Below are 24,799 nucleotides of genomic sequence, written 5' to 3' on the forward strand. Positions count from 1 at the left end.
AAGTAGCTGAACAAAAAAAGTTAATTAACCAGGTATATTTTTAATTTTTCTCATGTATTACTGCTTTTCCAGGCTTTTACATGTGTGAAAATGAGATACCTTACATTCTGTGTGTGTCAGCTGAAGGTACATAAAAACAGGGAGATGAGAAACCAGGAGCTGCTAAAGAAATACACGTGCAGAATTGTTGCAGTCATGATTGACTAAAGATCTGGGAAGGCAAGGTTTATTAGCAGAAATAACATCTTTTACTGGACCAATTTTATGGCTTAGAAAAAACAAACACATTCCCTGGACACAAACACTTCTTTCAGGATAATTACTTATTACCTAAGGAACAGGCCCTGAAAAGGATTTATGTGCCAAAAGCTTGTTCATTTTTTCCCTCTATTTCAATTAGACTAATAAAATATATTATCTGTACTGCTCACATCTTTCTGCACCATGGTGCAGCACATCTCTTGACAAGAACAAATATCTGCTCGTGTCTGTGGAATTCAATGCAGTGGATGACAGACGAATTAACGGATGAAGAACATTCACTTAAAGGCTGACAGACAAGCAAGTGGTTGTGATCAGCAGCCCTTCCAGAGAATATACATGTAGCCCTCAGACAAATAAAAACCATTAAGAACAGCAGATCAACTGCAACAAAGAAAATCCAGTCAATTATTTCCCATAACACACTGGAATAACTTCATATGTCATCCTACTAAGAGATAATAGGACCCCTACTTCAGTGAATACAACTGATAACACGAAATACATGTTGATGCCTACACTTTATTTTCTTTATTGCATAAATAGTTGCATCAGCTTTACAGGAAACAGCACAGTGGAAAACTGCCAACTATACACAAATTTAGAAACAGCTACTCTCTTCGCTGAGCAAAAAGCATTATGAGAGAACAAACATTCACACCATTTGCACGAGTAATGTCAAGATACTTTGCAGCAAAGAATTCGTCTTCTTGGGAGGTGCAGTGTATTTTACCCTACAGAATTATGGTATTCACTGCTATTCTAGCTATCAACTACACATACAACAGTAAGACATGAATGAGGTGGTGATTTTTGTCTTTCTGTACCAGTTATTTTCACAAATGCTCAACACGGTATTATTTTGCTGTTGTTGTTACTGGAATAAAACAGATTCTGGTTTTATTTTTGTTTAACTCACCAACTCCAAAAAAAAAAAAAAATCATGCAGCTGAGTAAAAAACCATAAACCCAATAAAGGCTCAAAATATTCTGCAACATCATATATATGAAGACCTCTATCTGTTCAAATGAAAAAAAAAAAGAAAAAACAAAAAAACACCAAACCCAAAAAACAACCAACAAAAAAAATATATACCCAAAAGATATCTTTGTTTACAATTTAGAAGTACCTTTAATGGACAGAAAAGTGACAGGTACTAAAAGATGCCATTAATTCTAGGCACAGAAGACAAAGTGAGGGCTAATGGCTAGAAGTAAAGACAGTTACCATTAGTTTAACAATAAAGCATGTGAAAGCTCAGGTGTTCCCATTGTCCAATAGAACTCACTGATCTTGACCCAGAGCTAACTGGCTGGCTTTTATGACATGTCCTGCACAAAAGGTCTAGTCAGAGGATCCAACGCTCTTTACCAAATCTAGGAATCTATCAATCTTTTTTTTTCCTGTTGAAAGCTGTTCCTACATATGTACCAGTAATTTATCTGATAACACCTCTTGCATATGCACAAGCAAATGTTATGTTCTCTATTCTGTGATCGCACCATCTCTGAAGTTTCATCGTTGATACTTCTCTTCTGCTTGGACACAGCACCATCTCTTACCTTAGTAAACACAAGCACAGGAAAGAACAAAGTACCTTTTGTTTTTGTCTAGAAACACTGTCAGTAAAAATAATTTCCAATAGTTTGTCTAAGAAAAAAGAAGAAGAAGCTAAAATAGACAGGATCAAGCAGTAACAGACAATTTGTTCTTCTATTCTCAGATGCATATCCTTTTAATTTATACTCAGAAATATCATTTCATATATAATTGTATTCAAGTTTGTCTTCATGGTGAAGCCACCCATAAGAGTCCAAACTTTTATGACTTCAGTCTTCCCTATATTATTATCATTTGTACTTCAAAGTATGACCATTCCCTGAAAATACCTATTAGCATGTGGCTTTTGTAAGGCTAGTGAGCAAAGCCTGTGTGTAGCAGCACTGTATCAAACAGTGGAACAGCGGTCTGAAATCAAATGTTAATTCATGTTAGGATCCGCTAATCCTTTCTGCTCACCTTGAATATTAAAATAACTTGCAGCGCAGCTATATAAAAATGTTGCTTGAAGCTGCATCTCTCTACCTTTGAAATATGTACTATGAAGAAAAACAGAAATTTCCTTTGTTATTTGCCAAACAATTCCTAGCTTGAACAAAGCTCTCGACAGAATCTGCAGTGTTTGTCCTATTTTTGGTAAACAAACAGTGCTTGCCATCACAACATAGAGATGGAATAATGAGTAATGAGTCTGTTCACCAACTATTAAAATATGCAGTAATGATTAAAGCATCTGATCATGAAGAAGTTTTTACTTAATCATAGAACATTGGCTTTTCTTTCCTCACAACAACCACCAGGCTCATGAACAACATAGTTTTGGCAGCTTCATGCACTAGCTCCAGAAAGAAGAGGTCCATTAAACAAACTGAAATGTGCATTACAAGGACAACAGCAGGTCCTAAAACCTTTTATCAGGCACCCTGCTGCATGGAATATTTTTTAAATAAATATTGAACAACAACAGATATCTTTGAACTTCTCTAGTTAATAGACCTTACAGACCTCCTACAGTGTGGCAATAAATATGCCTCAAGAAATCAGTGTATCACTTCATACCATTTAATAATGCCACAATTGCCTTTGTTATGCAGACTGTATAGAATGGTGAATGCTATCCGAGAGCAAACCCGTGCATTAATAGTGCCTTTCTTTCTTGTGCTAGTAAGCATAGCATTGCTGCTTTGGTTCTATTCTCTTCCACCTGTAGGTCTTTCCAGTAGGCAGCTGAGTCCACTTAAAGCATCAAGTTCAGAATGGTTTGGCATCCAGTTTCCCAACTCACATTATTAAAACAAGAACTGCTGTGATTCATGAACCATGGTTGAATGACTGGCTATTCCTTTCACTTAAGTTCAAGATTTTTATTCATGTATCTGTATCTCTCTGAAATAAAAACCTCAGAAAGACACTAACATGCTGAGATTCATTGTCACATCTTATCAGTTCCTAATACAGGCGATGAAGAATCTGACATCCACAAACCTCCATCCTAAATCTGTCTGTTCTGAAGATTTCACTTGCACAAATAAGCTTTGTAGATCACTACTCGCTTCTCAATGCGTTATTTTACTCCTGAATTTGCATTTCAGCACAGAAAAGTAAGGAGATTAGACTTTACCATTATTTTCTTACTTTACAAATACCAACATAAATAAAAATATATGCATATTTGTGAATTCACACATTCACAAGAACTCAGGACAATGCTGGTTCATGTACATGCACAAGATCTGATTATCTCCCATTACTAAACTGTACTGTTACAAAGAATTAACTTCTGCTTCCCTTCTGCTCTTAGAAACCTGAAAAGCAGCACAAATAACTTGACAGCTTGTCTGTGAAACTGAGATAGTTATCAGTCATTGATGAGATTCGTTTTTGTTTGAAAGACATACAAATTTTCCCATTATTATCAAATCATAGAAAATAATCTTTTTTAACCTCTTCTTCCAATAGCAAACTTTAGAAGTGATTCAGTGCAAAAACAAATTAACCTACAAATTACTTCACAGTTCTCTGCAAACTAAATTACATTAAGCTACATCAAATACACATCCTTAAAATGTGCCTGGGAGCAAGCGGCATGTGAAGCCCAGTCATGATTCTTGTCTTAATTTCCTTCATTAATTTTTCTTTCCGAGTAATCTTTAACGATTGCATGCACACTTCCTCTGGCAAAGGAATGGTGAATAAAAAGAACAATGTCTCAAGCTATAGGGAAAGCAAAAGTTTCCCCAGAGTTACTTACAGTCTGGCGTGGGGAGGTGGGGAGGGCTGAGAGGAGGGAATTGTCCCGACTGCTTATCTCTGGTGATCAGTTTAACAGTGTAGGTGTGAACAAGGCATACTAATTAGGCATTTAAGAAAACCTTTGCATCACCAGCAGCAGCCAGTCTCTAATCTCCAGCATAAGGCTGTAGTTTGACCTAAATTAACAACCATTCCAAAAAAGGTAATTTTTCTGCTTGCCACCCTCAACTAGCACCCTCAACTATCCCCCTACAATTCACCGCATCACTCCCTACAGTGTGGTGTCATGACTATAGTGAACCAAACCAAGGCCAACTGAGCCAGCTGATGCTTCACTGTTTTTGACCATGGCATTTCCTGACCAGCAGAAGCCTTGAGGCATAGGGTTAAAACAGTAGAAGTGCAGTCTGAATAAACAGGTCACACTACCTCTCTTCATAATTCATTTAGAAATATCAACATATTAGATAAAGATTCATTTCAGAAGCTTACTCTTCTATCTGCAGGTATATGCTCTCCTGGATATAATTCTGTCCATAAAACAGTTTGTGGTGTGTATTGACAGGGACTTTTTCTCCCCACTTGGTCTCGATCTACTTAATACACCTTTAGTCTTGTCCTGAAACTTCATAAATTCATTTTAATGTATCACAATTTTATTTTTAGATACTGTCGTGATGAATGCCAAATCATTTAAGGAAATATTTCATCACATAAGCCTTAGTCATGGTGTAAAAAAGAAAAAATAAGTAAAAAAATATTCCCATATTATACACCTGCAAAATAAGGAACACAACAGTGAGGTCTAAGTAACAACTGTGAAAACCGTTGTATCTGATATACCACCTTGTCATGGTTTAAGCCCAGCTGTAACTCAGAACCACGCAGTCGCTCTCTCACTCCCCGCCAGCTCCCAGAGGGATGGGGAGAACTGAAAGAATGTAACTCCCATGGCCTGAGATAGGAACAGTTCAGTAACTAAGGTATAACACAAACCACTACTGCTACCACCAGTAATAATAATGATAAGGGAAATAACAAGGGAAGAGAATACAACCACTCACCACCCACCGATACCGAGCCCAACCCAAAGAGCGATCTAGCCCTTCCGGGTAACTGCCCCCAGTTTGTATAGAGGGCATGGGGTGCTGTGGTATGGAATACCTCTTTGGTCAGTTTAGGTCAGGTGTCCTGTCTCTGCTTACTCCTGGCTTCCCCTCCTCCCTGGCAGAGCATGAGACTTAGAAAGCCCTTGGTCACAGTAAACATTACTGAGCAACAACTAAAACCATCGGTGTTATCAGCGCTGTTCCCAGGCTGAAAGTCAAAAACACAGCACTGCACCAGCTACTAAGAAAGAGAAAGATGACTGCTGCTGCTGAACCCAGAACACACGTGAAAGGAGAAAGATATAGAAAAAGAAATATTGTAGTTTATTGCAAAAAGAGCACAAAGTTGTCACATCCAAAAGAACATGTATGTTGTATAGTATCTTGCATAAAGACTTAAATTAACAAATTAGGGAAGATGTCACTGCTGGGGATTACTTCAGTCAGAGCTAACATGAATGGAAGTAATACACATAAATCTCTGTGACTCGAGATGCAAAAATATTCCTTTTCTTTGCTTCCCCTTTTTACAGACTCAAAGAATGTAAAGTCTTTCAAAAGAAGGTGCAGCTTTGATGAAAAAATTAAAATTGCTTTCCATGTCACATCTGTCCTCAACGAGTATAGAGAAACGTGTCAACTTCTTACTCTCATCTTTAGAAAAACTCCATTAAAATGTGTCTAATGAAAATATGAAGAGACTTATACTACTGTGCATACTGCCACACCTACAGCGGGAAAACTGCATTACTTCCCTCTTTTAGCCAAAATGCCTGACAGGTTGTTGCCAACAATGCATATTTTACAGGCTGTGTTATTTATTTCTGAACAATGTCCCTTAGAGGGAATATTTCTGGGTTACATTTCATGTAACAGAAAGGTTACAACTTCTTCTTGGCAACTAGTTCTGTAAACTCTTGATCTGCTCAGTTCCCAGTTTCTCCTCCAATTCTTGACTGATTTGCAAAATTCCAAAAAGCCTCTCCCCTCTTTCCAGCTTCTTCCATTGACCTACTTCCCATCCTCCTAACTTTCAGAGCCTCACTAGCCCCAGATTTCCTCTAAACATCTTTCCTTGTCAATGCTTCATTGCTTCATTTTCCACATTACCTGCTGTGAGCTTCACCCCACATTTAATCTGGTTTTATTACCTTAAACCCTACCTCACTTACCATCAGCACTTCATCATCCTCCCCATTTTCTAATGGGAGCAAAGTGCACCCTCCAGAAAGTCCTACCCTTTCTTTATCCTCCACACTCCCCCTCTGGATCAGGTCCTCACTTTCCCCACTTCTTCTTCCATTCCAGTAACGAGCCAGACGCCAACAGTTAGCAAATTTGTAAAGACAAAAGTCTGCTAGGGTAGCAGTCTGCCAAGTCTGCAGAATTATAAAGACAATTTCATTTAACTGAGTGTTCCCTCCCACTATTTACTCATTTTGCTTTACACGACACAAGTTTCACAATGCTTAATTTGGGATAATATCTTCAAAATATATTATAAACACTTCAAATCTGATCATTTCAGGTTAGAGTAACTAAATCAAAACTGGTGGGTTTTACTTTCATCAGCTACAATGTGCCAAAAAAACATGACAAGGAGACTTCTCATGCAAATGCAAACTTCTGATTTTTGGAGCAGTCAAAACTAACCTCATTTCATTTGACATATTCCAAAAAGTTGTCTAGTGAACAATCCTGTAGGAGTCATTTTTAGGAGACAATGTTGAGTTCCGCCACAGCGCTGCTTGTTTTACAAGGCCAGACAAAACAGTGTATAGGGAAGTAACTTAAAGCACACATATGCATTAAAAAATAAAGTAAGACAAATAGAAGTCCTTCTGTGTGTCTAAAATACCCGTCTTAGCAACAGAAATATTTTAATCAATCCATTAGCCTTGGATTGATTAAAACTCCCCACCTTATTGCAGGTGTTCCAAATCCTGAAGCAGACTATTACTGAACTTTCTAACTCCCCTCCCTAGGTTTTCCTTGGTATTAAATACTGCATTTTCTAAGTGTCCTGCAATGAATTACTCCAGCTGCTACCAACTGCTGCATCTCCAGTACCTTCATGCCTCTGACTATCAGCTCCAAATTGCAACAGCTATCCAGACTGTAACTATAAATCATAAAATCATAGAATAGTTAGGGTTGGAAAGGACCTTAAGATCACCTAGTTCCAACCCCCTTGCCATGGGCAGGGAGACCTCACACTAAACCATGTCACCCAAGGCTACGTCCAACCTGGCCTTGAACACCGCCAGGGATGGAGCATTCACAACCTCCCTGGGCAAACCATTCCAGTGCCTCACCACTCTAACAGGAAAGAACTTCCTCCTTATATCCAATCTTAACTTCCCCTGTTTAAGTTTTAACCCATTACCCCTTGTCCTGTTACTACAGTCCCTGATGAAGAGTCCCTCCCCAGCATCCTCATAGGCCCCCTTCAGATACTGGAAGGCTGCTATGAGTTCTAAATCTTAGACAATAATCTAACACTAAGTCCTCAAAAGCAATGTTTTCAAAACACAAAAATGCAAAATGTTTGTTTCTTTATCAAAAATTCAAGGACAAAAATACACATTCCTACCCTGAAATTAAAGTGTATTAATTTCAGAAAGGTTTGTGCTGTTTGGGGGGCTTTGTGGGTTTTTTTTTTTTTTTCATGAAAGCATCTATTCAATGAGCTATGAAAATTTTTTTTAAAAAAGAAGCATCTTAAGCTATTCACCAGATCTGTGTTATTTCAATGAATTTTATTAGTTTTACTGAATGAAAGCTATGAATACAGAAAATCATCTCTGAGGCAACAAAATGTTTTAGCATCTCATTCCTTTCCTGGATTATATATTTTTGCCTATTCCCCCATTAAAAGGTGAATCAACCTACATAAGCATTCCCAAAGCTAATTTCCATATATCAATCCGTAATACAGCATACAAAATGTGATCTTGAGTCTTTAATGGGCTAGCATGCACTGGAACTCTAAATCAGAAAACACTCTTGTTCTAAAGGGCAAGGCGTTTGGGGTCTGCAGCTAATTTTCCAACCACTGTCACATCTTTAACCCAGGGTTTACGCAGCATTGCCTCCAGCAACACATTGGCAAGACAAGAAGGACTGTAAACATAATGACCAAACAAGTGACCCAACAGCATTTCATTTCTCACCCCATTACCTTCTTTTTATCAAAGGGATCAAAGGCCTGGAAGAAGCATCCTACCCTGAATTGCTATAGCCTGGGGGGGGGTGAAAAAATACCGTATTCATTCCGAGTTTATTCCCACATAAGCAAAATAATACAAATAGGCAGCTTATGGGAAAAAAAACATAGAACTCTTGCCACAAGACCATTCTTGGACAGAATATTTGAGGGACCTACAAAGCAGGAAATGATGTGCACAAAAAAAGGACAGTAACTAAATTGGTCACTCTGTGAACAAGACCTGGGCAATTTCCAATTTTTATTTTCACAAAACCCACGTGAACACAAACTACCTGTGCATCATCTGACCTACGTGATGAAAAGCCCAATATATTCTTTAATATGTGTTCACTAGTTATAAATTTCAAATTCAGCTCTCCATTAACTGTCTCCCTTAGAGAAGTCACTTACTGATTTCTGCTTTCCTATTATACTTATTATTTGCATATGCTAACCTGCGAAGATGTACCACAGATGCAAAAATACTGCAAGCTCTAAGGGAATTTCCCAAGATAAAAGATATGACAATAATCTTCCAGTCCATAGAAGGAATTAAATTAAAATACTATACCTATTTTTTTTTCTTAAGTATTTTCTGTTACCAAAACTGTATAGAAAGATTTTTCCACTTAAGAATATTACTCATTGTATAAAGGCCCCTCTTACTCAAATTTCAAGTGTAGTTACTGTCTCCATCAATGATAACTCACAGGTTTCCCTGATCTGTGTGACCGTGTTTCGAGCAGAGCTGTTGGACCAGAGAGTCTCCAACAGAGTCTTCCAACCACGGTGATTCTATTCCTCTCCTACTAACTAACGTATTGTGACACTCAGCAAGGAGTATTGATTAGGTTTGTCATAGGATTGCTTAATCCTTGGTAAATCCTGACACCTCTCAGATCTCCACATGACACGCACTGAGCAGAAAGTAAAGGCTTTGGCCACAGATAAGTTGTTTCTTTGGAGGAGGTACAAAGCCTTGGGTGGGATGGTTTAGTGTGAGGTGTCCCTGCCCATGGCAGGGGGGTCGGAACTAGATGATCTTGAGGTCCTTTCCAACCCTAACTATTCTATGATTCTATGATTCTATGTTAGGACATGCAGAGGTTTTTGTAGCCCACATGCACTTTTACGCTTCCAATTCTCTTCCCCATCCCACTCTAAGGAGTAAACGAGCAGCTGTGTGGTGATAAGCTGCCCACTGGGGTTAACTCACAGAACTAAAAGAACTAATTCTGTCCTATTTTCACTATGTCACCAATACATCTACCCACTACCATGATTTAAAATGGCTAATGACTCTACCTTCAACCCATACCAATATAACTCTATTAAATCAGAATAGCTGCACCAATGCTAGAATAATAGTTTGCCCTTTTTTGGTCTGTAATAATTATGTCCTTAAAGAGGCACATAGACCATTTTAGCATAAGTATTAAGTCACATTTAAATTAATTTCTGTTACTTACTTTATCTCAAGAACTAATTAAAATTGTCCAACAACTGCAATCTGATTTTCACAAGCTCTTAATACGTTAAAAGATGTATATTACACTGCCGACATTAATTTCCCACAGGGTATTTAGCTGAAAATCTTTCAGTTGACTTGACCTAAAAATCACAGACAAAATGCTTAGATCCCAATTTGCTGTTTCCACTTTTTTTATGCTAATGGCATGCTAAAGGCACTTACTCCATGCTAAATTAAGAATATAAGACCTAAATTACTACTTACCTACAATTAGTTTATTCCTATTTAGATAGCACTGTTTCAGCCTTATACTATCAAAATAGTCCTGACAGTTCTTGCTTTAAGTGCTTCCACAGTTTCTTTCTACCAAGGAGCAAAATGCCACTCATTGCAAAAGGGAAAATTTTGTTACGTTCGTACAAAGCTAGTTATAAATGAATGCTGTCAAGTCCACTTCACATTAAGGGTGAACCACTGTCTTACAGGATTTGCTTGAACAGCTCAATAAGAATTGATGTTCCTAAATATTCTCCCTTGAGAAGCCCAGCATAGCAGAGAAAAATGTGAATTAAGCAGAAAGCCCATAATTCAGTCACAGAACAAAATGTAACATCTATTTTAACTATGAAAAAACTTTTGTGAACATCACAAACACCAGAAATAATAAATGCATAGCAAGTAAACAACAGATTGCAGTTATTCAAAGAAAACATAACCTTGTTATTTTTAAAGAAAGTTGTGCAAAGGACATGGAAGGAGTGTATGTATTTTGCTTACCTGGTTCAACTTTTTGTAACAGTTTTGGTGTATCAGAGAAAGGCTGTTTTGTTAAGGGACTTTCCTGAACCTGAATTGAAACCCTGAGCACTCAAATCCTCTCCGTAATATTTCATTCACTGCCTTCATTCACTTCACTGCATGCTGTCATGACAGCAGCTTTACCGCTGTTAAGGCATTAATCATTAACGTGACTCCAATCTGTAGATGAAGATGTACCCCACAGGGGTTTCTCAAAGCTCCACAGATCACATTTACAGGTCACAAAAACAACCACCTTCAATTCTACTTTTAAGTCTACTGGTCACCCACTGTAACTTATAAACCACTCAATTCGTGTATTTTCAAAAGCATCTTCCAACTCATGTGTTGGCCACAGATGGCATAAAAATCTCTGCTTCCAAGTGGTCTCAGCGTAGACTGTCAGAAAGTAGGAAGCAGAAGCTCAAGGAGAATAGAGCAGGAGAAAATGTAAAAGCAACCTGTAGCAAATGTGAAAAGCACTTCAACCGTCCCTAGACTAGCAGTCAACCTAGTTTTACCCATGCTTATTGTTTATTCAGACACCAGCAAAATATCATAGTTTTCAGAATAGAGAAAAAGGAACATAAACATTCTAGCCCTTATTCATGTACATTCAAGTCCATAGGGACCAGGATCCTGCTGCTTCTCTCATGATGTAGCAACTAGGTTAGAACTGCTGCTTGATAATCAGACTACTCAGGAAGCATTAAAAACAGTCATCTGTGAAAAGCACTGATCACACTTTCATGTGTTGCAGATTTGGATACTGCTTCATGACATACAATATCACACACTAAACCTACTCAAATAGACTGGAATACAGTAATTTGGATAATTGCTCCATCATTGCAAGTACCACTTCTGAAGTACACTAGAAATCACATTATTAATTGTTGCTAAGTCACCCCAAATCACCTAGGTAAGAAAACTGAGGTACAGGCACTCACATAGAATATCCAGGACACAAACTAAAATTGAGACACCAATTGCTAATTAGATAATTACCACACGCATTCCAGGCAGGGGCAATAACACATTTTCATTGAAGTGACTTGCGTTTTGTCTTTCTGCTCCCGCCAGAGATACACTAGGAATCTCAAATACTTGTAGTTAGTATCTCTTCTGCTAGCATCTAACTCTTTGTGTCAGTTATTTACCTTCATTATGTCTTCCCAAAGTTTCAGATGTCCCTTTCTACACTAAATTAGTCAATTATTGATTTTGCAAATTTAGTGTTTTACTGACATTCAACCCCTCCCATTATCACATTGAACCTTGCAAATAGCCCATAAAATACTACCCTGTATTCCAACACTGGGATTTGCTTATTCTTTTCATAATTTATATTGTAAATATTCTTACTGAGATGTTAGGTACTCAGAGCACCCCCACATAATCAGCACAGTACAAGCTTGAGGAAAAGGGGATTTTGCTAAAGTGTCAGCATTGGAGGGATAAGCAAAAAATCCTCAGTCATACAGTACTGGCACACATCTTGAAAAATTATCTTGTTTAGTATTGCATTGTTACTTGTAGTGAAGGCAAAAAGAAGAAAATTGAGAAAGGAAATGAAGTTTTGAGTAAGTGCAGTTAGCACTAGTGCATGATAGGCAGCGTGGGAGAAAATATGAATGCAACTATTTGACATTTTGACAAGTGGACAATGGAGACTTGTATCACTGCTAAAGCTGAAAGAAAAAAGCTGAGATGACCTTAGGCCATGAAAGTCCTTTAACTGGCAACAAGTAGTTTTATCTAATATATTGGAACCACGGGAAATATACAAAGAAAGAAATGACACAGCCACAGAGCAACAATCTGGAAAAATCAGTTGTGCAGCTCTAATTGGACTGACACAAGTAGGCAAGGCTGCCCTGCTCTAGGCAAAAAGAGAAGACGATGCAGCATTGAGGGCAAGCATAAAAATTTTTACCAGGAAGGATGAAAACTTCCAGCTGAATATAAAAGCTGAGAAACAAGCAACATGTAGAAAAGATTCAAGTATGAGAAACTGAAGAAAAACCTGTGCTTGAGAGAGTACCCAGGGAAATACAGTTCCTGCAGAACAGAAAGGACAGTGACAGTTCACCCACTGAGACAGGAAAAAGCTGAAAAATTTGGTTTCTTTTAGTAATGTAGCACATTTGCTGATAGCCAGATGTGGGTAAGGGAGCTGTCAAAAAGTCAGACAGTTTTGGGGTTTGGTTGTTTTTGCAAATAATTAGAGGCAGAAAGGCAGGTCTTTGAAAGCCAAATGTAAGCGGGCAGTCTCATTCTACTGTATATACGCCATCATATTTCTCCACAGCACAGCGCAGCTCATATCATGAAACTGGGCAGTGTGGTCTAGGAGCTCCAACAATCCTCTGAAGCCGTTTTTTAAACTTGTAGTAACGTACAGCTACTTTCACTCATATCATCCTTCATGACTGTCTGGTTTTAATGCTAATTTGCTAGCATTTCAAAATTTCTAGCCGCAATTTAAGAAAAAAATAAAAGGCAATTATTATAGTTTCTTTTATATTTCCTCTTTAGTGCTGGTAAAGGTCATATTTAGGATTGTCATCTTTCCATATTAGCCTCTGCTGTGAGAAGTGAGGGATAATTTTGTTGCTCTCACTTCAGTTTCTGCTATTCTAAGCACTGTAGGACATTAACTCTTTTTCCCTACTGTCCTGTCTCCTAATCCTTTAAAGAAATTACTTACAGTGATTTAGGGGTCTGATCCTTTTCTTTTTTTTCTATACAGTTATTATAATTCTTTTCTGCATTTCAACTTCCCAGATCTGTATTTTTTTCCATTGGTCTTGCAGGGCTGCATATTTCTGGCCATTCAGGTCTTTTACCATGCTGCTTTACATTTTTAATTTCTTCCTTTTTGCTTTTCTTACATCTTGGAAAAGAACCACCACCTAGATGGAGAACAGGTTTCGAGATCACAGCCTCTATCAATCTTATGAGGCTAGATAACTAGTCCATATATTATGTCTAAATTTTTGAAGTTGTAACTGAAGATTTCATAGTTGGAACATTTGAATGACCAGAGTTTCTATGTATACAGAATATATATGTTCTATGAACCTCTATAAATTGCAGCAGTTTCAACCATGTTCATTTGAAAAGGGTCTATTACACTGCACAGGCTAATCAACATTAAACTGTTCCAGAAACGTGTCCTGAATTGCAGTTTTCACCTTTTGTCTAATTGCAAAACTAAAGTCTAAAACCATTTTTAGTGAAATGGTGTCATCTTGTGGCAAAAATGAGTCACTGCAAGAACGATGGATTTGAAACTGTTCTAAGGAAAAACGGTTAATCTCGACCATCTCTTTCAGTTCAGTATTTACTTAACTACAAAATTGGCACCATTTCAGTTATTTTGTAAGACTTTTTTCTTTCCTTAAATCTCATTTACAAGTACCACTGCTTTTGTCCAGATTATAAATTACTTTCAGCTTCTTGCAAGTGAGTTAATACCACTCTTGCAGGAGATGGTGACTTTGTAGGTTTGATACATACTCTCAGTGTTAAGAAGATTCATTTATCTAAGCTTTTACCTATCACCTTCAAAAAAAGCACTGCCAGTCATGCCAAGAATATTCTGATGGGCAAGTTGTTTAGAAGGAAGTTTCTCAGTTCTCCTTTCCTGCTCCTCATCTCCTGTGAAAATCTATCACCCCCTCAATTCTTCTGGCTCCCCACACCCACTAACCCCTCAGAAAAAAGAACCCACACGGCCAGACAGCAAAAGAAAGCAAGCAAAAAGGGTCTTGGAGGACTTCAGTTTGCAAGGAAAGTTTCCATGTTACAAAGCTTCTTCAGCTTAACACGACATCTGGATGATGCCAGAAAAACAGCATCCACAGCTGCTGCCACTCACTCAATGCTGCAGAGCAGAACTAAACAGCAATGCTGTCCCTTGGCAGGGAGACCTCAGCAATCCCTTGTGAACCTACCATCCCTTAAATGCCTTTGGCTCATTTTCTTCCAAAATTGAAGAAAATTAATACAGATAGCCACAGAGTGGCTAATGCTTTTCTAGACATGCAATAAAGTTAGGTTAGAATTTTTAATCATAGGGGGTTTTGTAACTCCAGTTCTTAATCTAGTATTTATTCTTCATTAGGATCATTCACTTGCAATAATCTGCTACTGTAGCGTTAAAGATTAATTGATTGTGTCAAGTATTTTGAAAGGGACTTTTTCCTGTTCAGATATGTATTGTTAAAAACATTCCAATTCTTCAATTATAATTCCTTTTCCTTCCAGGGAACTCAGCTTATTCTTTTACTTTTTGGTTGTTGGAAGGTGGATAGTGTGGGGTTTGTTTTGTTTATTACTTCTTATATCTCACTTCCTACTAAAGAAACAAGCACTTTAATGTAGCATTTTCTTACAAAAACAAACAGTACAAACATTTTGCAACCGAAACTTGTCAATTTGTTAATAAGCTTGCTAATGGAAGGGGTGGGGGGAATAAAAAAGAAAAAAAACCACATGGATTTCATACACAAAACATGGAGAATCAGATACTCAAATACCACGTACCCCCCATGCACATTTTCCTTACTTCCTGTTGTTACTGTGTTGTCACCTTCATAGTCCCATCATTAATACAGGGCTAAATGGAATGAAGTGCTATGCCATCAGTCTAGCCTAGTATTTAAATGAATGCAGAGATCTGCATAATAGCTTGGGCCTAACAACCCAAATAAGTTTTATAGGCTTGAGCCAGGGTAAACCAGCTTTTTAGGACAGGAACTACATCTGCATAATGGTCCGTATGCCTACATGAAACAGCATCTTTAAATGTCATCATATTCTTTCTGGCCTTGAAATATAAGATGCCATTCATTCATATTTGGATGTGAGCTTCCCTAAAAAAACAGAGAAATATGCTATAAATATATACCTTTATAGAACAAAGGGTTTTTTCTACTATTTAGAAGAATTCTGCCCCTTGATTTCTATGCTGTATCCCTGGGTATAATAATCCAGTGTATAAAAAGAAAAGTTTTTTCAAAAATCAAGGGGTTCCTTAAAAAAATTTTAACGTATAAATTTTAAGTACTGTACTACTTCATCTGAGAAATTGTCACACTCTAGAAACCAGAAAAGTGGATGTGAAAAACCTTATCCTTCCTAAAATTAATTTGCCTCCTGCCCTTTCAGGTAGTATAACAGTAATCAGTAAATACTGATAAATCTGCACAACCTGATACTGCTAAGAAGATAATACTCCTGTTACTGAACTGTAGGTAATCCAATCTGCACAGGTTACACAAAATGAGTGTACAGGCAAGTGTTTCTGTAAAAGCCATCAAATAACTCCATTTCTATTGAGTGTACTAAAAACTGCTGCAGGACACTGTTACATTGGAATATCTGCTGTGCATTGGCCATACATAGTAAGATTTTGCTTGGTACTAATGTAGTTTTCTTCTGCCATCCACAGCAGCAATTGTGAGCCCAGCCAAAAGGTAATACATTCAGATACAGGGGCAAGATCTGCCCAGATCAAAGATAAATTTCACATCCTCTTGAGAAACCCTTAAACTCCAATTTCCTGCCACAGTTTCTGTAAGGGGATTTCAGACTGAATTGCATCTTTCTCTGAAGAATAATTTTTAAATGACCAACCAGAAACTAGTATGGACAAACCTCACAAAGGAAGACAATTTAGCCTTCCTTAGCTTCTTGGGTAAGAGAGATTCCATTTAGTGACAGACAAAACAACATGCAGTCATAAAAGTTGTCTAAGTTATGGTATGAGTTGTTGAGTTTTAGAATTAGCTTGTAAAACTACACTAAAAGAGCACATAACTGGAAATCTAACATCAGTTTGTCCCAATCAGTGTCACGTCTTTGAAAAACTGCAAAAATTCTCTCCTAGAAATGGCATTTGTGTTCACAGCAGATTTTCTCAGGGATGTGTTTGGTCACGCATCATTGCAACAATGGCTATTAAGTACACCCGAAAAGAAAAAGCCCCTTTATTTATACATCTGTTTAGAAACTCTAGGCAAGGGTAAGAGCTTAGAGCTTTTTGCTTGCTGTGGAAAACTTTCAGATTAAGAATACAAAATTAATCGTCTTTTTCAGCTAGCACATTGAATACAATATTTCAAACTAATACTGGCCATAAAACTTGGTTTAGTGATTCCCATAAGCTAAGGAATGGATGCCATTGCTGTAGATGTTCAGTCTTAGACTGTATTTATCTCTCTCATTAGAGAGCACATGCATAAGTATAAATTACATTGATCTTAAAATGTTTATTCTCACTGGCTATAGGAAAGCACGAACTTGTTAATCAGTCAGTTCCTCCTGTTAGTGTTTCACTACAAGAGTGAAGTTACTCAAAAGTAATTTCTGCAGTTACCTAACTTCTCTTACTTTTCCAGTCCTTGGGACTCTCAAGGCTTCTCAGCAAAGAACCTTTCCTCTCCTCCTTACTTTCTGTCCAGGGTTAAAGTATTCAAACTTGTCACCAGAGTCAAAAGGGAGCACTCTGACCTTTCAAGTGAGCCTCTTTACAGACAACTTCCTTTCTATCCAGCTTCTCATCTCGCTCATACCAGACCAGAGTCCATGAAATAACTAACATGGTAAAATAATGTTGCCACAAAGTAGTCCACTGTATTTCACCTCAGAAATAGTCATACTGAATTTTGCTGCAGTTCCCTCTTCCACTACTTTTCCCTCAGGCAAATCAGCAAAGCATGACAAGAATCTCTTCACAAAGCATTAAAACCTTTTCACAATGTCACACCCTAAAAAAAAAAAACAAACAAAAAACTTTCAATATCTGAGCCCAGATCACATTTTGGAAGCCTGAGACAGTGTGTGTTGTGTCCCCGCACACACACCTTTACTAGCATCCATTGTTTGTGAAGTTGCTGCTTCTCATCAAAGTTTCTCCAACCATAGAAAAGACAAATCACCATGCCGTTCATTTTTGAGAGAATATGAGAATAAAACTCACCATGCTGTTCATTTTTGAAGAGGATGAGCTTGCTCTCTGCTTCCGTAGGCTGTTAAGCTCTTCTGTATTTCCAGCCTTCGGTTTTATGATCAGCCGGCTGCCTCCAGCAGTACCTTCTGAAGAGGATCTCAGTCGCTTCTCAACAAATCTGCCTTCTCTGTATGGGCTGAAGCTATTGGCAAGATCAACTACAAACAGAAAAGCAACCAGCAATCATTAGAGAGCTACTCTCTACAGCTATTTTCTTAATAAGAACGCTGCTTTTCTTGAAATGTTTACATTGAAAGGCAGTCTCGTAAGAAATGTTCTATAGAAATCAGGCTCTGCTCGTCTAGATAAGGGTGTCACCTGGGTCACCAGTTTGCTGTTGAGCCTCCAGTGACTAGCACACTCAGCGCACTGCTGCCCAGTCCATGACTCCTCACAGAATCCAAAAGAACCTTTGCTCCATCCTTTCCTTTCTCCCCTTGTTCTAGGACACTTCCAAACCACCATCCAGTAAAATCCACCAGAGAAACTATCACCGGCCCATTTGTGCCAAAACCCAACCTGCCTTACCCTGAGTCCCAAGGCAAGTTCAGGTTTTGTAGGGCCAAGCCACAGCTTAGTTATCACTGCAAAGAACAAGGACACACCCTGGTTTCAGGTTCTGTTTGGATTTCCTAGCTCAGCTCTCCATCCTCATCCTCCAAATGCAGTCTGCAGGCGCAGGCTGAATCCCAGTCCCCAACTCCAGTTAAACACATTAGAAAAGAGGAGAAAAACTACATTTTGAGGTGTTAGGGCAAATTTAGAGATGGGGAAAGAGAAAAGCCTAATAACATAATAAACACAACACAGAATATCTTATCCTCTTTTGTCTTTTGCAAGAGAAATGATATTTTCTGTAAGGCTTTCCAAAAAAATCTGTGTCACAAAAATACAAGAAAGTATTACATAAATTATTTCTATAGTAAGAAATACATCAAACCTACTTATACATTAATGTCATGCTCACGATGCTATCTATAATGATATCAGCTGTGAGACCAGCTATGGAAGAGAAAATATCTATTACCAAAGAAAACGCACGGAAATATTTTTCATTCACGTCTGGTTTAAACACTGTTTTAGCAAGACTGAATGTTCAAACCAGTTTCTTTGTAACAGATATACGGATATAGCTATTTATAACCATATCTTCCTGAACGCCATATAAGTTTTTACTATATTTATATCATTTCACATGGCAGGATTGTGTATCTTTTTCCAATGGTTCCTTTGCTTGGCCAATTTCTAATTTGAAATATATTCTTCACCACACAAGTAAAAAAGCCAATTACATTTTGAACAGCACTATAGAACCCTAACAATTAATCATGATTTTTATACAGTGCAGTGTTGGCTCTAGTGTTTCTGCGAACATTAATCCCATTTACAAAAATCCTGCTGTCACAGTTTCAACTCCAGTTAGCTGCTTTTCAGAAATGCAGATTAAATATACAACTGCTGATGCATGAGTTTCAAATACACTGTGTATTTCTAAACATCACTCTGAGCTGCTCACTTGCTGTTCTGCAGTACTCTCTAATAACAGATGCAAAAGGATGAGCTCATGTACAGATGAGCCAATGTTGCAAGAAAGACCGAGTGCTCAGGACCAGTAACATACATAAATGGAAATGTTTTTTCTCCCAATTGACTAAGGTCTGAGGGAGAGAGGTCCTTTCTAGTGAAAGCTAATTTAGTGGATTAATTTTACATTATATTGCTATTTACATACAAGATATCCAAGCAAGCCTTGCAGTGACAAATGATTCAAAAAGCAAGATTGCTTTTTGATTGCTTATAATCTACATGCCTACAGAAATGTCCAAGCAAAAAGATGGGTATGAATTCATATAAGTTTACACTCAATCATCTTCTAACACAAACACTATAAATGCGGACGTGTTAAGTTTCACAAATTTTGGCCTGCCAGATACAACCTCAGGGTTATGCAAGAAAGCACCAGTCTTTAGTCTAGTTTGAGAAAATAAACTGTCAGAGATAAATGTCTTCTGACAGGTGTCCTTCACTCAAGGGCCTGGTGCCTTTATTCATCTGCATCTAGCTAGAATGGGATTTCCAGGCACAGCCTTTACACTTAATCTTGTTAATATTTCCAAATGCTTTTTCATAAACTAAAGATCCAGTGTGAAATTTAGCTGGTAATTAACTCTCTGTTTCATTGATTTCATAATGAGAACTTGCACAATGTAATTTCAGATGGAAGCAGAAATAGGATCTTTCATAGTCTGCCACAGAAACATCCAGTCCAGGCCACTCTGTATCATTAGCTGAATAGGGCAAGCAAGAATTGGGAAATTTTAAAACCCAGATCAACACAAGATAAACTGTATTATTTTTCATAACTGGACTAAAAGAAGGTTATTCTCTGACGATGTTTCATCTCAAACAATGCAACCCTTTGGCTCAAGTTCAAAACAGGCATACCTCAAAAATACCCCATCTTCAGCCTTCATCAAGAGGCAAGGATCAATATTCTTCCTCAATTAATTTGCTACCACTGGAACAAATAGCTACAAACAGCACTGACAGGCGTTTGCAAACTGTAAAATGTGAACTCAAAAATCATAGACTTTAATTCCTACAATTTCAGGAGGAGGACACAATTCATAACTTTTGAACTTTCTAACTAGCACTTTCTAACTAGCATAAAAACACTTTTATGACCAAACAATATTTACAGAAGAATTGAGAACAAAAAACACACACACACCCCCCAAACCCAATAACAAAAAGACCACAACATACCTTTAGAACAGTTTGTTTCATAATCCTGTTGTGGTTTAAAGGACTGAGGTTCAGAACATAGAACAATCTGAGACTCCACTACAGGAATTGTCTCTTCTGTGTGCTTGGACGGCATGCTTTTATCTCTGTCCCCACTCAATCCCTGTGCCTTTGAAGAGGGTATCACTGGTTCTTCTCTATGCTGTAACTCCAAGTTTTCTAAATGTGCATTTGCAGAGTTAATTTCACCTATGTGCCTGGCATCATTGATATGTAGCTCATTGGCTTGCAATGATACTTTTGTTTGACTACCAGCTGAGGCTTTCAACAAGGTACTAGAGTCAACACTACACAAGCTAGCATGATTCACATGAGATACGCCAGTAGAATGGCCAGTACTTTCCACAAAATCCATTTCCCCTGCAGGAGCAGCAACAGGATTAAGGATCTGAGAGGTAGAGACATGGTGGCCAAAATCTTCTGTAAGCTGCACCCCAGTCCCGTTGCTGGTCAGAGCATCAGCCTCCGAAACAGAATCCTCTGTCAGGGCAACAAAGTCAGAGGGCGTCTGGGCAGCTGTAAGGTCAGCTGAGAGCAGTGGGGACTGTAAGGAGCTTCCCATGCACTCTGTCGTCTCAGCTGAACATGGAGGAGAGGACTTGTTCATCACAGGTTCACTTTCCACATACGGTTTAATCTCTAGCAAACACCTGGACTGCTGCACAGAGGAAACTGACTGACTCTCTGGTACTGGTTTAGAAAATTTGTAGTGCGATGAAAAAGATTTAGGGAGAAGTTTCCGTGTGGAATGTTTGACAGAGTATCGGCTCTGCTCCTCTGCAAAGCCTGAATCATCACCCTCATTCTTCCCAGAGCTTATGCAATTTATAAAGACATTCTTATTAGCTGAAGGCTCCTTTCCCTTTTCAAAATCGTCTGTCAAAGACCTTGTTATCTTCTTGCTACGTGAGCTACCAAAGCCAACTGAATGCCTTCCTCTGCTTTTAATGTGTTCCTCTAAGCTCAGTTTTTGAAAAGTGCTGAGAGAAGACTGGGCACCATTTGTGACATTAACATTTTGACTAGCAGAGTCAGGCTTCTGCTCACTCCCTTTCTTGTTATGGAAACTAATGGAAGGAGTGCGGAAGATACTCCGGCGCTTGCCTGTGCTCCCTGAGCTGGAGTTAGTGCTGGATGGGGAGGATGTGTGGGCACCAATGGCATTAGCAGAAGAAGGTGAGGAGGGAAGAGAGTCGTGTCTCCGGTTAACACTTCTCCTGAATATTGGCAACCGAGATACTAGAGTCGATCGTCTGGATCCTGAGTCCCCCATCAGGGCACAAAGCGTCCGTGGCTCTTCACAGCCAATAAATTAATCTGGGGTAAAAAGGGAAAAAAAGTTATTCAGACTCAAAGTCCACTTGAACAGGCTTTACGTCAGCCTAAATGCAACATCAATTTTATGTACAGTGGCAAATTGTTGCATATGAGTTAATGAAGACTTCTAGAGTTTGAAAGTGATATTCAGTAGACAGCACTGAAAACCCAGCAGCTGAGCAAAGATGTGGATGAAAATGTTCTATATTACATATATATATATAAAAAATAATATAATACCATATATTATACATATATTATAGAATGCAGATCACCATGGTTAAAAGTATAAAATCTACACGCTAAAATACATCCAAATGTCCTTTTATGCAAGTTCTTAGGACAAGTCATCTTATAAACTGTAAGCTCTATTAAGAAACTTGATTTTTCATGATCTGAGTACAACACCACATTATTTTGTGTTCCTGAATAGTCAGATGTTTGCAAGAAAGGATTGAAATATTCTTCAATGAACTTTCAGTTGAATTTTTAATTCCTTTACGTGCTCCTGCTAAAGGCTACATGTATCACCTTACAGCAAAAAAAAAAAAGTGCTGGCAATGCAATCAAGCTAAAATATGCATCACGAAAAATTCTTCCTAAGGAACTATAAGTGCTAGGAGTTTACTGTCAAAATATGGTGACATGTTTCAGATATGAACTTGAATGTTTCACTTGAACACTCTTCTGAAATCCTCTTGTAACATGCTTGCTCACAATTAACTATTTTTGCAGTTGGTTTGAAATCAGTGAAAAGTGTTTCATACACCCTTAGATTTTTATTAATAAATATTTAAGCAACAAAGACTTATTTTTATCAGCACAGCAAATATATCGGTTCTATCTCCTTTTTCCTCTCATTATCTGAACCATCCCTGTAAGAGACAGGACCACAGAGGGAGCAATAAAAACACATGATATATAGTCACACAAATGAGAAAGGCTGTAGGTATAATGCCCAAATGCAACTTCGTGAGCTGCAGGTGTCCAGCACGTAGGAATAAAAATCAGGTCATTTCTCTAAACAATGTTTGTATGTCAAGTTCAAAAACAAATTCATTCATCTAATGATCACTACAACAAATATCTACGAACAATATACGTACTTATGCAGTGTATATATACACACATATAATAAAACAGGGAAAAGAATATTTAAGGATTAATAAAAGTACGTATGTTACATTACTGTGAACGAAATGGTAACACGTAAGTTCAGAAACTGTTTCTGACTAAACATTGGACTGTACTTTCTGCGTTGTAAACATGCTGTTTTTTAAAAAAGCTAGTACAGCTCCAGCCTGAACATGCACTGCCAAACAGCCACAATATTCACAAGCACTAGGGATCAATAAGCAATTCCGTAGTTTAAGATGAGAGAAATAGTTTGGGAACAGTCACTAATGTAAGTCATTGGCGATCTCTGGTGACATGCTAAACCCCAACCTAGACAATGCCCAGGTTCTGCAACAGAAACCCAGATTTGAATTCAGTATGATTGGGACCAAACTGATGGTATAGACACACACAGGTTATCAGAATAATTTTATATCCACCAAAGTGATGCACAACCAGTCGTTCCATTTCACTGACACATAAGGTAGTTTGCATTTAACACCACTCTTAAGAGCAAAAGTACAGGCAAAAGCACAGGGAAACTGAGACCCTGTGAACTCAGACAGGGGCTTATGTTACACCAGCTTGTTCATCTGTCTACAGAATGGACTTCAGAAAGATGCATCCAATCCTCTCCACCGTCCCTGTACAAACCTCTCAGTTCTTTAACCACCTCCAGACCTATTGTGTTGTCGGTTTTTTTGCTGTTGTGAATGTCTACTTGTAGGCCTACTGATGTATATATACACACAACAAGCCTAGAGATTCTGGGGGCTCTTCTTTGTATTTTAGACATCATAACTGCTGAAAAAAGCCTTTCAAATGCAGTTTTACAACTGTAGCAGATAAGCAAAATATTTTTTAAATAAATCAAATCACTATAGCCACCTTATGCTCAGGCAAAGCATTTGCTCCCATCATTCACTCTCCTGCCCACACTTTGTCAGTTCACTGGAGAGCACAAACCATCCTGGCTCATAATCATGAAATTCGCCGAGTTGAGAGCAGAAGGAAGCAGAAAACTGGGCGAAAATCACACATTAAACTTTTGCTGGAAATACAAGGCTGTGTCTAAAGAATAATAGAGATTATTCCTAACAATATTTCTAAGAATATACATGGCCTTAGCTTCCCAGGTGGTCATAATTTTTAATAAATTATCTCTAATTGCAGATAACAAAATGTTTTTTATTCATTCTTCCCTTGCATCTTGAAGGAAGGGCACAAACTATCAACATTTCTCTTGCTGACTAAGCAGCAGAAATCCTCACCTATAAAATATGAAGTAATTATAATATACTTTTCATTCTAGGTCTGCAATAACTATCAAGAGGACATTTCTTAAAATCTACACATACATGTACACACATATGCATAAATGCATATATGAACGCTTATGTGCATATACAGTTCTAATACTTCGAATGCTGTATTAATATTTTGATTATTTGTACATATTATTTTACATATACACATAAGCATATACATTTTGAAGTGTGTAACTGCCAGTGCTTATTACTGAGTTGAAATAACAATTCTACCTGCAACACAGGAAAAAAATTGTATGTATTTCAAACTATTTTAACATTATTAATATCACTTAATACCCTCAGATATTAAAGAAGTAAAATCTTTCATTGATGTTTTGCTTATTGCAGAGGTGTTATAAACTGCCATATATATACACTATAATGGGCAAAATAGGAGGTGTTTCCTTTCAGCATCCACATGTAATGTAATTAGTTGTGCTTCTCACTTAATAGAAGTAACCCTTACAAAGCGAAATTCACTCCAGCTGCATATGCTTTACAAACCCACTAATTTTCTGCTATCTAACATCCTCACCCCTGCTGGCATCCTTCTCAAAAGCGGCAACAGAGGA

General features: G+C 37.9%; 1 protein-coding gene across 10 annotated transcripts in view; it reads right to left on the reverse strand.

The window, feature by feature from the left end:
• The window catches only part of CCSER1 (coiled-coil serine rich protein 1), a 735,753-nt gene that overhangs the window by 618,201 nt on the left and 92,753 nt on the right, over window positions 1-24,799 (reverse strand). For all 10 annotated transcript variants that reach the window (XM_065691921.1, XM_065691927.1, XM_065691936.1 and 7 more), the window contains 2 exons: window positions 20,446-21,801; window positions 17,650-17,837 (listed from right to left, as the gene is read on the reverse strand). In XM_065691921.1, the coding sequence (XP_065547993.1) occupies window positions 17,650-17,837; window positions 20,446-21,757 (1,500 nt within the window). In that variant the 5' untranslated portion in view covers window positions 21,758-21,801. The remainder of the gene's footprint in view (window positions 1-17,649; window positions 17,838-20,445; window positions 21,802-24,799) is intronic.

This window comes from Lathamus discolor, chromosome 1 (genome assembly GCF_037157495.1).
Source record: "Lathamus discolor isolate bLatDis1 chromosome 1, bLatDis1.hap1, whole genome shotgun sequence".
Lineage (NCBI taxonomy): Eukaryota > Metazoa > Chordata > Aves > Psittaciformes > Psittacidae > Lathamus > Lathamus discolor.